This window comes from Antechinus flavipes, chromosome 4, assembly GCF_016432865.1.
Source record: "Antechinus flavipes isolate AdamAnt ecotype Samford, QLD, Australia chromosome 4, AdamAnt_v2, whole genome shotgun sequence".
NCBI lineage: Eukaryota > Metazoa > Chordata > Mammalia > Dasyuromorphia > Dasyuridae > Antechinus > Antechinus flavipes.
The window spans coordinates 133057408-133072563 of NC_067401.1; the positions used below are offsets into that span (position 1 = coordinate 133057408).

The window sequence follows — 15156 nt, forward strand, 5'->3', positions numbered from 1 at the left end:
GGGAGTGATGTTAAAAAAATTATTCATAATGTTATGCTTATTTTCATGACACCATGAGTCCATCCAAATGAGCTCCATGTGTCATAACATAATTTTAAAATATGAAGAAAAAAGCTAGTTGAGCTAGTGAAAATAATGTTGGGGTTAGAAGACTAGGAAAAGGAATGTCTGTGGTGTGTGTGTGTATGTGTGTATAAGCTATCTTAAATGAACTATTTAAGGACTCTACAAGAACATGTCTGTAAGGATCCAGTAGGACCTGAATATTTAGACACTTATTTGCTAGTTACACGATCCTTAACAAATTATATATCCTCACTAGATTTCAGTTTCCTGTGATGAACGTGCTAGCAATATAAGGGAAAAAACAAAACAAAAAAAAAAACCTGTCCTCAAGAAGTTTATATTCTATGGGAGGAAAGGAGGATAACACTGACACACAGATGAATATATAGAAAATAATACAAATTTCAAAGGTGGGTGAGATGCTAATCACTAAGAAGATCCATTCAAAAGAGCAAAAACTCATTGAGCAGGTTCGTCACAAAATCATAGAAATAAAGCTCCCAGGGACTTCAGAGTAGTTCTCCTTCCTCATTTTTGGATAACAAAATGGAAGGGACTTGCTTAAGATCCCATAGGCTAATAGCAGAAACAGCATTTGAACCCTAAATTAACCACACTTTCCACTATAAAGCAAATGTTAATAAGAGAAGGCAATGGAAATTCTCGTTGGAAAGATGGGAAAAGGAAGCAAATATTTCCCATTCCAGCTCCTATTTCTTTTCATGTGAAACAATATAGTACTTACTGCAGAGGTGTAAGAATAGATAGGATTACTCATATTAAACTCTGAAGGTTAAGGCCATAATCTAAAATTACTCCACCTGGCACCTTTTTAATATAGAAAAATACCCTCAAGGCATCTTTCCACCTACAAATGGACACCATTTAAAAATCAAACAATTTATGGAAACTGATAATTAGGCAGAAAATAGCGTTTTACTAGACATTGCCCTAATTAAGACTGAAGTGCCTTGCCAGTTGGATATAAAAAGGCAAATGATACCAGGAGCTGCATACTTTGACTCTGCGCTCTTCTCTGGGAAAGGGTTGCCCATCTATCCTGACGCACCATGTCTTTTCGTCTTTCTAGTGGTTCCCGGCGGATTTGCTCTCGCCCTGGGTCTGTGAGGCTGTCAAGCTGTGGAGCTGGTTTTGGTGCTGGAAATTCGTGTGGTGGTGGTGGCTCTGGCGTGGGGAGTAGCTTTTCTAGTACGCTGGTGGGATCTTCATCTGGAGGGAGCTATTGTGGGGGATTGGGAAGTGGTGTCTGTGCAGGCTTTCTGGGAAATGAAAATGGATTGCTCTCTGGTAATGAAAAGGTGACCATGCAAAATCTAAATGACCGCTTGGCTTCCTACCTTGAAAATGTGAAAGCTTTGGAGGAAGCAAATGCAGACTTAGAGCAGAAGATAAAAGGATGGTACGAAAAATTTGGCCCTGGCTCCTGCCGAGGACTTGATCATGACTATAGCAGATATTTTCCGATAATTGAAGACCTTAGAAGTCAGGTAAGAAATCGACATTTGGCATATTTTTCCATTTATTTTGACAGGGTGTGGATTGTGGGACTTAGTCAAGAGCAACCTGGATTCCAATCCTGCTTCTAATCATAAACAAGTTACTCTTCCTTCCAGCCACAGTTTATGCATTTGTAAAATGGGAATAATAATAGCAAGGTTATTGCAAAGATCAAATGAAAATATGCATGGGCAGCATTTTACAAATTTTAATGCACTGTATAAATCCTGTTATTATTATTTTAGAGATTATTTTCCCCAGTATAAAAGGGGAATGAGATGAATAGGGTATTATGGTATGGAAAAAGGAGTCCTGGAATTTGTTCAGTCATGTCCTGTTCTTCATGACTCCATATGAGGTTTTCTTGGCAAAGACACTGGAGTGATTTACCATTTCCTTCTCTAGTTCTTTTGACAGATGAAGAAACTGAGGCAAATAAGGTTAATTGACTAACCCAGGCTAGTAAGTATATAAGGTCAGATTTGAACTCAGGAGATGAATCATTCAGACCCAGTAGTCTGTCCACTTTCCCATGTAGGTATCTTGCTAGCTAGTATTTATCTATCATGTCTCAGACACTTGGTACGGAGATCTTCACACACACACACACACACACACACACACACACACACACCCTCCAATATTGACAAAATCACAGATCCTTCCCTTGTTTATATATTGCTTGCAGAAATACCCATCAGTTTGCAAAAACATAAAAAGATATAACTACTAAAAAACTATTTCAGAGATTAAGAAAATTCAGAACGACTTTGGCATCTGGAAGGCAATTTGATTTTTATTTCCTAAATGTCAGCATGTCAGATCTGTAAATAAACACTTGATCTACTCAATTATTTCCTAGGTTATTTCTGCCACTGCCTGCAACGCCAATATTGTTCTGCAGAATGACAATGCCAGACTGACCGCAGATGACTTCAGACTGAAGTAAGTGCAGACACAACAAGAAATTGAAGAGAGGAAAGGAACAAACATTTTTAAGAACTACTATGTGCCAAGCACTGTGCCTTACAAATATTGTATCAATTGATCCTGACAACAACCATGGAACATAAATGTTATTATGATCAGTAAAATGGGAATAAGAGTGCTAACTTCCAGGATTGCTACGAAGATCACATAAAGTGATAATTGTAAAGTACTTACCACCTTAGTTGGCACATTGTTCTTATTCATTCCATCATGACTTTGTGGACCAATGGTCCATGGGCTTTTCTTGGCAAATCTAGTGAAGTGGTTTATCATTTCCTTCTCCAGTTTTATTCAGGCAGGGTTTAAATGACACACAACTAGTAAATGTCTGAGGTCAGATTTGAATGAGCCTGACACATAGTAAGTACTATATAAATGCTAGCTATTATAATTCCATTTTACAATTGGGAAAAGGTAGAGATTAATTGGCTTGCCCAGATTCACACAGTAAGTAACTGAGATGGAGTAAAATTTAAGTCTTCCTGACTCCAGAGTCTGCACCATCTAGCATGTGATTTAAGTCCACATTATCTATGATGAGGATGTTTATTACATGAAAGGTGGTTAAAAAAGAAAAAAAAAAAGAGTGCTGAACCTGAGGTCAGAAAAAGTTAGCTTCAAATCCAGTCCTTGATAGTTCCTAGCTTTATGATCATGGGCAAGTCATTTAACCTCATCACACCTCAATTTACTTATCTATAAAATGAGGATAATGAAACTTGTCATACCTACATCATAGTGTTGTTATGAGATCCGAATGAGTTAATGTTTTTAAAGAGCCTTGCAGATTTTAAAGCTTTCTATAAATGACAGCTATTACTATTTGGAATACAAATTAGATCATCAGGAGAATGAGATTCAAGACTTTTTGAAGAATGATGAATGTCTTTAAAAGTTCAACTGGAAACAACCCATAATACATAGCTATGGCACTGGACAGATTGTAGTACATGAACATGAGGGAATGAGGTAAGAAATAATAAAAACAAAAAATGGAAAATTTCATATAAAGAGTAAAGAAAATGCATAAAATAACTACAGAAATTTTAAAGGCTGTGGTTTTTGCTCAGTCATTTTTCAATCATGTTTGTTTGATCTTCTTAGCAAAGATGGTGAACCGGTTTGCCATTTTCTTCTCCAGCTCATTTTACAGATGAGAAAACTGAGGCAAACAGGGTTAAATGGCTTAACCAGAGTCACACAGTTAATAAGTATCTGAAACAATAGATTTTACAAGGGGATATGAAATTTTTGGTACACTTAAGTTCATAATTATATAAAAGTTGGTATTCAATAATATATGACTTTAAATTTTTTAAGTTTAATACTTTACTAAAGATCAGGTATGGTAGTACACAGCTACAATTTCAGCTATGGAAGAGGTTAAAGATGATGTATCACTTGAGCTGGAGACTTTGGGGTTTCAGTGAGTTCTCAATTCAGTTTCCATAACAAATTTTGGCATTAATATGATGATCTCTTGGGTCACCTTAGGACATTAGATTGCCCAAGCAAAAAAAATTTGACACAGTTCATAAAAAAAGGCAAGTCAAACTCTTAAAACAATCAGAATGGGATTGAACATGAAGAGTCTCTGTACCTCCAACCTGAAGGAAATCAGAAGTCTTAAATAAATTTGAAACACTTTATTGAGAAGTCATATTGTGTAATGCAAAGAGCTTCTTGGAGCAAGAAAACTTGCTACTTATGTGACCATAGGTAAATACTTAACCTCTTAAGAATGTAAATATTCTTAGGTACTTAAAAATATAAGTTATTAAATGTAAGTAATTGAGAATATTGCTATTATTTGTAAAAAGGATATTGACATGAGAAGGTGATGTTATAACTTGCAAGTGAATTACACTTAAGTGAGAGTGGACTGGACTGGGCAAAGTCACCTGCCTCAGTTTCCCCTCCAAAGCCATATGGGTCCAGTGGCTAGATATAAATCATGTCAACTGAAGATGACCCTGGATGCAGTAGGCCTTTGTTAAACTGAGGTCTTTAAACAGGTATTGGTTTGTCTGAGGCAACATCCATTTTGTAATTAAGACTAGATAAAAAGTGAGGCAGAGAATGGCTTCTTTTATCTAATCAAAAACAAAAGTCTATATGGGAGTGGAAGACACTGGAGTGTCAGGATTTCTGACCAAAACAGAAACAATTGCTATTTATACTCACCAAAACCCAAACAATGGCCAAAAGAGGCTTGGGTTGAGACCTGTTGTTAACCAATAATCAGAGTGATTTGAGTTTGAAAATATAAAGTGGTGGAGAGGATCTGTGTCAGAGAAGAGAATTTCCATACTGGGGTGTTCCTTTTTGGGAAAAGGTGAAGTGGACTTAAGATTTTATTGATTTAGGCAACTTTTGGAGTCTCAAAGGTAGGAATTCCTCATATCAATGAAATTCCTGGCCAATCAAAATACTCATACACACACATTACATTATTTTATATCCACTAGTTATATTGATAGAAATATGTGAATAGGAAGCTGCTTATTGTATTAAAAAGCACTCTGGATTTGCAGTCAGAAGGCCTAGTTTGAACCTCTGATCTTCCACTTAGAGCAAGTCATTTAACTTTTTATTACACCTGAGTTCTTGATCTACAATAGGGGAAGGAGTTTTTATACCAGAATTCTTCTACACTGATAAAATCACAACGTAATCATAATATAAACAACTCCTAAGAACCCTTAACACATTTTTAAAATGTGTTAAATAGTCTACTATAAGAAAAAACAATTCAAAAACAAAAAGAGTATCTATTTCAACATTACCAGAATGTATACTTAGGGACTGGACAGCAAGGTAGTATAGTAGATAGAGTACCAGGTCTGGAGTCAGGAAGATTCCTCTTCTGCAAAACGAGCTGGAAAAAGAAATGGCAAACCACTCTAGTATCTTTGCCAAGGAAATCCCAAATGGGATTATGAAGTATTGGCCACAGTTGTGACAAACAGCTAAATACAATACCTAGGGACCAGAATTAGACCTGTGATTTCAGTGCTATAGGAAACAGTAAATGGAAGGACTGAGTACTTATATCAGTTAAAGTCACTTATATTCTATGTATCTTATAGTCTTAGAATTCTCTAGTATGCTCAGAGTTACAATGCATATACATATCAGAGTTAGACTTGAATCCAGGTCTTTTGGGTTTAAAGCCCAGCTCTCTATCCACTATTCTCCATTGTCTCTCTTTTTTCATAGATCAATGTGAATTTCAAACTATCTTTAGCATTTTCATACTAAAGAACCTCAAAAATGAGCTTTCACTTCCACAAATTCCAACATGTAAAATATCAATGGTGGGTTCTGTAATCTTCTCTGTTCTGCAAACTCAAATATTTTAATATCCTTTTTAGGTATGAAAATGAGCTGGCCCTGCACCAGAGCGTGGAGGCTGACATCAATGGGCTCCGCAGGGTGCTGGATGAACTGACCTTGTGCACAACAGATCTGGAAATCCAGCATGAAGCATTCAGTGATGAGCTAACTTTCCTGAAAAAGAACCATGAGGAGGTAAGATGCTCTGCAAAGAGCTCTACCCAGTTCTTGTTTCTCATCCCCAAGCAAGAAGTTCATTTGGTAGAAATATGTTTCCTCATATCATTCAGCATGAGCATCTTTATCTGTTTCAGGAAATGAAAGTTCTGCAGTGTGCTGCTGGTGGAAACGTGAGTGTCGAGATGAATGCCGCTCCAGGAGTGGACCTCACTGTTCTGTTAAACAACATGAGAGCTGAGTATGAAGATTTAGCTGAGCAGAATCGCAAAGATGCTGAAGCCTGGTTCAATGAAAAAGTAACTATCTCTCAGGAAACATGGCATAGCTCATTTGAAGCAGTTTTATTAATTGTGAACAAAAAACCATCCTGTTAATTTTGTTTCAGAGTGCATCATTGCAACAGCAAATCTCAGATGATGTTGGTGCAGCCACAGCAGCCCGAAATGAACTTACTGAATTGAAACGCAATCTCCAAACCCTGGAGATTGAACTCCAGTCCATCATGGCCATGGTATGTGAACACTGTCATCAAAGTGATTAGTTTCCACAATTTTCTCCCAACATCTGTCAAGCTCATATTGTAAAAGCATAGATCTAAACATATGATACATTCTACTTCAACAATCTTTGATGGCTCCTCCTTGCCTCTAAGGACTACACTTTATTCTGTTTGGCCCCAGAAGGTTAAAACCAGAACAATGAGTGAAAGTTTTAAAGAAGCAAATTTAGATAATTTCAAGGAAAAAAAATTCTAATAATTTGAGATTTCCAAGAGTGTAATGAGCTGCCCTAAAAAATGATAGGTTTCCCATATTTGGAAGCTTTCAATCAGAGGCTGCACCATCCCTTGTCTGGCATGCTAAATGGAGAGTTCTTTTGTATATTAGCTGGGCTAGGAGACTGCTAAAATTCCTTCTTATTATCAAATCCTGTGATTTTCTGATGCCTTGTTCTTTATGCTCTCTTCCTTAAAAGTATTTTGTCTTTCTTGGCATATATTTTCTATTTATGCACGTACATGCTGGTTGCATGTCTTCACTTCCATCTATATTCTTTACATGGGGTTCATTATTTAGTCTTTTTTTTTTCAGTCATGTCTGACTCTTCATGACCCCATTTGGGATTTTCTTGGCAAAACTACTGGAGTAATTTGCTATTTCCTCCTACAGATTATTTGACAGATGAAGAAATTGAGACAAACAAGATAAGATGATTTGTCCAGGGTGACAGTTGGCAAATGTCTGAGGCTAGATTTGAACTTATGAAGAGGAGTTTTCTTGACTATAGGTCCAATATTCTATCCATTGCATCTTGAATCCCCAATAACTTAGCACTTCTTCTGTTACAAAATAGGCACTTAACAGAAATTCACTGGATTTAATTGTGGAAGAGTGTAATTAGGTCCCAGGTAGTGTGGATAATGAATCCCCAGAAGTGACTGATGTGGCTTATTTACATTAGGCCAAAACTGATTAACATCTTTTCCATTGTTATAACTTTGAATAGTAAAAATTCAAATATACATTACCACTTCAAGGGATTTGTTAATCATGCTAATACTTGTACATTTAAAACTCAGTAAAACTCTGTTTGCAGTTGTATCCTCAAAGCCACAAAAATAATAATAATAATAATAAAGTATGGAAAAGTAGGAGGAAATTTTAATTTAGAAGGATTTTAAACAAAGAAAATATGTTTAAAACCTTATCAAGATTTCTGATGGAAATGCACATAGTTAGTCTTCCTACATCAAACAAATATTTATTATTTGAAGACTAGAAGAAAAAAATCTATATATGTTGTTTCCATTTTGCATGTTATTTTATTTATTCCGATTTCAGAAACATTCTTATGAGTGCTCCCTGGCAGAGACAGAAGGAAACTACTGCCTTCAACTCTCCCAGATTCAGGACCAGATTGGAGCCCTGGAAGATCAACTACAACAAATCCGAACGGAAACCGAAAGCCAGAAGGTGGAATATGAGCAGCTCCTAGACATGAAGATCTACTTAGAAAAAGAAATTGAAACTTACTGCTGCTTGATCGATGGAGAAGAAGGGTAAAGAAGACTTAAGAATAAAAGAGAGGGATTGAATTTGGGGACTCCATTGAAGGAAATCTCCCTTACCAAAACAGAATGGCAACTGCCTGGGTGATTTATAGTCTTAGTTTTTTAAAACTGAGAGTTTAACTGATTTGCCCCAGAGTCACACAACCAGTAAGGATCTGAGATAGGTCTTGTTCCCAGGTCTTTCTAGCTTCAATACCTATATCATGCTGTCTCTGAAAAAAGGTTTATTAGGCAGCCATAGAAATCATGATCAAATTATATGTTTGTTTTGGTCTAAATCTGTGTTCTCAGAGCTGGAGGAAACTCGTTGTGCAGAAAGCATCTTTGTCTAGGCAAAGTAACTTAACTTATCCATAACTTAAAATAATCCAAGAGAATAAGTACCCTGGAGACTTTGAGAGGTTAAGTGAGTCATCTGAGCTTACACAGCCTGGATAAGTCAGAGACAGGGTTGCAGCTCAGATCTTCCTGACTCCAGTAGTGACTCTCTAGTCTCTATTCCCACATTGTCTTATCCTAGTCAAAAAAATGCTATCGATGTTGATAGTTGGCCTTTAGGTATAATGTACTACAACTTACAAAGTGGCTATCTAATTTGATTTCCCAAGGTAGGTAGTACAAGTATCATTTACATATAAGAAAACTGAGGCAGAGAAGTAATGTGACTTTCTGAGGGTTATATAGCTACAATTTGACTCCAGGACTTTTCATTCCAAATCCAAACCTAGTAGTCCTTCCTTGATACAAACTGGCTATTTATGTTTGTGTAAATATTAATGTTTTTATATATATTATATATATATATACATATGTAAATACTTACATATATAAATACTTACATGTTTATATATGTAATCTATAAGTGTAAATATATATAAATATATCTATGTTTCTATATAACATATAATATTATATATATATATATATATATATATATATATATATACATATATATATACACACACACACACACATATATATGCAGACCATAACTCAAAGTTGAATCCAGGCCTTTTAATTCCAATTCTAAATCTAATACTCTTTGCATGACAGCATATGTATCAGCTATTTATATTTGTGTAAATGTAAATTTTTTCATATATATTAAATATAAATATTCATATATGTACATGTACACATATTTGCATGTATAATCTATGTGTGTAAATATATGAATATATTATATAATCTATATACATAGATACACATTTAATATATAATCTATATAAATAAATACATGTAAATATAATCTATATGTGTAAATATACATAAATATACCCAAATATATATTTGTGTTTATATATAAAATATAATGCTGTCTGTTATATATGCAGAATGTTTCAAAATTCTTAGTGTAGCTTTAAGCTTAAAGAGCTTAAAACTGCTCTGAGGTTTTTGGAGTATGCTGTATATATATATATAAGTATTTATAAATGCATATATATCAAGAACTTATTAAAAGCTCATATCCCATCTAAGAAAAATAAAAGCAGGTAACAGTTTTTTCATTATAATGTTTTTATGCACTTTGAATATATTCAAATACAAATATAAAAAGTTAAATTACCCCCAATCACAAGGAGAATTTCTTTAAAATGATCTGCTATGCACTGCATTTATTTTTTTGTCAAATTATATATTCTATTACTATTTTACTGGTTTCTCCACTAGTAGATTGGTAGTCATTGTTATTTCCACTTAAAATACAACTAATGAAAAGGCTTTTAGGTCACCCAAGGAGTCAGTGAAATCCTTAACATTGTAGATCTTCTCAAGGTTAACTAGACTAGTCCTCTCTTCTTCCTCCAACATCTGTCTTTCTTCATTCACTTGGCAAATTCCTTATTATATTGTTAGCTACCTTGTATTAGGACAGCAAGATCCCAGAACTTCAGATGTCTCATCTTATAGAGGATGAAACTAAGCTTCAGTTAACGAAGTTACAACTTGTAAGTTACCACCAGAGCTGAGATAAGAACCTAGGTCCTAGAATTACAAATCCATAGCTATTTCTGCTATACATACCCTGCACTCCATAATATAATATTTTTGTTTATGTGTCTTAACCTTCCCACACAGATTACAATTTCCTAGAGAACAAGAATTGTGTCTTATACTTTTCCATTGTCCTATAGTTCCTGGTACACTATTTTGCATATAATAGTATACATTCAACAAATATTTTAATAAGTTTTATTGATATATTTTATTCTTGCATCATAGTCATTTCCAGCACCTCCTTATTGAACCTTCCTTTATAATGAGATGCTATTAAGAAAAGAAGACTTAGCCAAAGACCATACTTGACAATATATATAACATTTTGCCCACATAATTCCTCATCTGTCTGCTGAGAGGACAAAATAAGGGAAGGGGAACTTTGCAATGCTGAGCTATTGCTCCACCAAATGAGGCATGGATTCTGGTTCTAATGACATAATAATTTATGCATATAAACATTCTTGTCACTGTTGATCTTTTGTTATTTAGTCCCCTACAAAAGTGACAAATGGGAAAAAAAAAACCTCATGAAATTAGATTTCTATAGTCTTACTTGTCAGGTTTGTTTCTGGATTCGCTAATGTTAGAAGTAATGAGAACGGCCTTTTTCTTTCACAGATCCTGCAAATCTGCATGCCAGAAATCCAAAAGTTATGGAATAACAAAATCGGAAAATCAAGTCAAAGGTATTTAACTTTTCTTTGGTTGGATATAATCATGTGTTCAAATTCAAGTATTTGAACACATTTCATCAAAGTATTTTTTTTTAAGCTTCATATGTTCAGGAAAGGGCATTTTTTTCCTCTATGGAAGTTATCTATCTAATGAAGACTGAAAAGTCATTATTATAGATCTGACTATTTATCATCAGTTTAAGAGAATTTGATCAGAACAAATTTGACCAGATTCTAAAGATACTAAAATACTGGCTTAATAAAAGTCTTAGTAACCGAAGACTTGTCATTTCCAAAGTTTGATACACATGTCTTTGTTAAAGTTTAATATTAACATGAAGTAAGGTAAGATGCCAAAAAATTTGTCTTTCTTTGTTTCAAATCCAGATTACTTAAGGCTCTGAAGGAGTACTAATGCTATTTAATCCTACAAATGCCATAATCAGGGAAGCTGAGCAATTGATCTTTAGAAAAAGGGAGGCAATAGCTCTTAATTTTGAATACTTTTCAAAAGTCCTGATTTCAGGTTCGCCTACAAGCAATGGTTTTTTTCATGTTTTTAAGTCAGAGAGATCTGAACCGTCCAGACTGAGGTTTGTTAAAACTATCCCATTAATAACAACAAGGCAATAAATATTTATGTAACACTTTAAGGTTTGCAAAGCTCTTTACAAAGGTTATTTCATTTGACCCCCACAACAACTGAGGCTGAGAATGATTAAGTGACTTGCTTAAGATCACACAGCTTTATTATATTGAAATCTACAAATCTTTTTTAGATCAATTGTTGTTTAAACATTCCTCCTTGTCTTGTGCTTTTTTAGGCTGACTTTGTTGAACCAAAATGTAAGACATTACATTTATATTTTTATAACTATAGTCATTTGTCTTGGAAGGAAGGAAAACAAAAGAACCAAGTGAGACTTCTCACTGCAGAGCAGTTCAGCAGATCTGGTATTCTTGGGTGTCTCTCTCCCAGTGTTGTACTTATCCCTAGGGAAGACTTTGTGTAATGTGGTCTTGGACACAATGAACATCAAAGGTCAATCCACAATCTACAAGCACTTATTAAATATCTGTTATGTGCCAGGTACTGTGCTGTGTATTAGAAAGAAAAAGACAAAAGTAAAATGTCCCTGACCTTAAGAAATTTGCATTCTACTGGGGGAAAACAACATGGAAACATAAATAGAATCAAGTATTGTAGGGAAAACCAACGTGTCTTATGATAGTAAGGATTAAAAAGGGAGCGGGGAGAAAGACCTGAACACATTAGGTCATTGTACTCAATCCAACAAGCTGAAATGTAGCAGGTACAAATGTAATGTTTTATGTTAGGGTTTACCAAAGTCAGTCTACAAACACAAGATAAGGGAGCTGTCATTAGACAACAGTTGGTCTAAAAAAGACTTGTGGGTTTCAAAGGACTGCAATCTCAGACCCAATGAATAGTAACTATAGTGACCAAAAGATCTACTTTGATCTCATGCCATATTAAAAGAAGCAAAGCTTTCAGGAATAAGGAGTCAATCATCCCTCTGATCTCGGCTCAAATCACTTCTTTGATCACTTCTGAGCATCATAGGGAGAAAAAAGATTCATAATTTAAAGGGAATGCAGACAAGGGAAACCAAGTTGGCAAATGGACTTGAGTCCATGGCCACACACACACACACACACACACACACACACACACACACAGTAGTTGAAGGAAATTATAGCTCCTGGCTTCCACAACACCTTTTAAACCTTTCTCCATTAGTTCAAGTGTGCACACATGCGAGGTCACAAGTCCTTTGCAGTAAGAGGCTGTGGGACGCTGGCACTTTATTTCTTTTTTTTATTATTATAGCTTTTTATTTACAAGTTATAGGCATAGGTAATTTTTCAGCATTTACAGTTGCAAATCCTTTTGTTCCAACTTTTTCCCTCCTTCCCCCTACCCCTTCCCCCAGATGGCAGGTTGAGCAATACATGTTAAATATGTTAAAGTATAAGTTAAATACAATATAAGTATACATGTCTAAGCAGTTAATTTGCTGTATAAAAAGAGTCGGACTTTGAAATAGTGTATAATTAGCCTGTGAAAGAAATCAAAAATGCAGGCAGACAAAAATAGAGGGATTGGGAATTCTATGTAGTGGTTCATAGTCATCTCCCAGAGTTCTTTCACTGGGTGTAGCTGGTTCCGTTCATTACTGCTCTATTGGAACTGATTTGGGTTCAAATTCATTGCTGAAGAAGGTCACGTCCATCAGAATTGAGCATCATATAGTATTGTTGTTGAAGTATATAATGATCTCCTGGTCCTGCTCGTTTCACTCAGCATCAGTTCATTTAAGTCTCTCCAGGCCTTTCTGAAATCATCCTGCTGGTCATTTCTTACAGAACAATAATATTCCATAATATTCATATGCCATAATTTATTCAGCCATTCTCCAATTGATGGGCATCCACTCAGTTTCCAGTTTCTGGCCACTACAAAGAGGGCTGCCTGGCACTTTATTTCACACTTTTAAATGTCTACTAATAAAAAAAAATTGTCAATGAATAAAAGTCATTCCTATATCGAGATAATCATCAATTTAAATCAATGGATTTTTACATATGACAAAAGATACCCTATTCCAAATACATTCTATCCAGGGTCAGACACAAAAATAGGACTGTGTCTTATATTCACATCTACTGGCAGTCTTATTGGAGCATGACCTACATCAGATTAATGCCATGTTTGGTTCATTTCTAGATTCAGCACAAACCACTGTGGTCAAAACAGTTGTTGAGGAAAGAGATCCAAATGGTCCAGTCCTTTCCGTGAAGGTCCATTCAGTTGAAGAAAAATCCTCTAAAATAAGCAACATTACAATGGAACAGAGGGTACCTTGTAAATCACCATGAGGCTGACAGGTGAATGAAGAGCTTCCCTTTGCAAAATATGACATACCATGGCAGCAATGTTAAGACCAAAAGTTACAAAGAAGGTGCCAGTCTTCAAAGATACAAGCTTCTCCTTAGGAGCTTCCCTATATCATTGAAATCACCAGTCTGGTCAAACAAAAACAAAATTAAAAAACAAACAAAAGTAACACAAGAAAATCATTTCTGCTGCCGGAAATAAATGTTTCCAGAAATGTTTCTCTATTCTTCCTTTGTACTTGTTCTTGGCATATACACTTGTTTAGAGTAATAAAATCCTTGCTCTTTTTATTCTTTAATTTCAATAAATTTTCTTCTGTTGCAAGTCACTTTTGGTGGTCCTGGCTATTTTAAATTCCCTTACCCTACTGCCCCTAATCCTAATCCTAATAGGTCCAAACCAAGGACATAATAGAAAATAAATATGGGACCTCAATTCTCAAACTATTCTTAATTCCATGTCATTAGCACCATTCATATTATTGAAAAGGTTATTTCAATATCTCATCAGACTGATCATTAAAAATAGTAATGATCACCAGGAAATGAGCATCTAGCATCTACGGGATTGGTAACTAAGCTCAGTTCTTTGGAGTAATTACTCACCATTCAATACCAAGTAAAATCCAGGTATTGAATTGTAGATGAAAATTCATAGGATCATAGGTGTATGAGGTGGAAAAGACCTTAGATATCACCTAGAAATTTAACCCCATGGTTTTACAGAGGAGGAAATGGAAGCTAAAGGTGATTAAATGACTTGTACGAGATTACCCTATTAACAATTGTCAAATAACCTTCAAATTCAGATATGCTGCTCTCAGAGCCCTCTACTCTATTGCTTTTGTTGTTCTTTCTAACTCATGATCACATTCATGGCAAGTTTATTCAAATTATGATTCCAATGATTCCATTGGCTGATCCAAAATTCTCTTCAAATGTTCTGATGACCTGGCAAAGTCACATCTTTATGTACACACATATATCACTTACAAAGACTTTAATTAAATGGCAATTACTAATTTACCCTGATTAATTAAGATGAATCATAGCACATGGAAGCCAAAATGAAAATATGTTGATTTCGATGAAGTTTTTATTCCACACCCTTCACCCTTTGCTTCTTTTTTAAAACCTTATTAACATCTTGTCCATCCTCCAAAGCCTAATGAATATAAAATTTCTATAAACTCTTCACTTGTATATTCCAATTAGAAGTCATCTTCCATTTTCTGTAAGAGGTTTCTTTACTATGAAAAAAGTAGAAGAATATGGACATCTCCAAGGGCTATTACTTGTTCTTCTTATACTTAGCTTTTTCTAGTTACTTTGATCCATGTCTTATTACATCTTCTAGACTTTAAGCACTTAAAGAAGGGGAAACAGTGCTTTTTATTTGTT

General features: G+C 35.0%; 1 protein-coding gene across 1 annotated transcript; it reads left to right on the forward strand.

Moving 5' to 3' along the window:
* Positions 1 to 1136: 1136 nt before the first annotated feature.
* On the forward strand, positions 1137 to 14084 carry KRT26 (keratin 26). Its single transcript, XM_051994540.1, has 8 exons — positions 1137 to 1574; positions 2447 to 2529; positions 5949 to 6105; positions 6225 to 6386; positions 6476 to 6601; positions 7932 to 8149; positions 10781 to 10848; positions 13586 to 14084. The coding sequence occupies exons 1-8, from the start codon at positions 1137 to 1139 to the stop codon at positions 13735 to 13737; spliced, it is 1404 nt and encodes a 467-aa protein (XP_051850500.1). The 3' UTR covers positions 13738 to 14084.
* The last annotated feature ends 1072 nt before the right edge of the window (positions 14085 to 15156 follow it).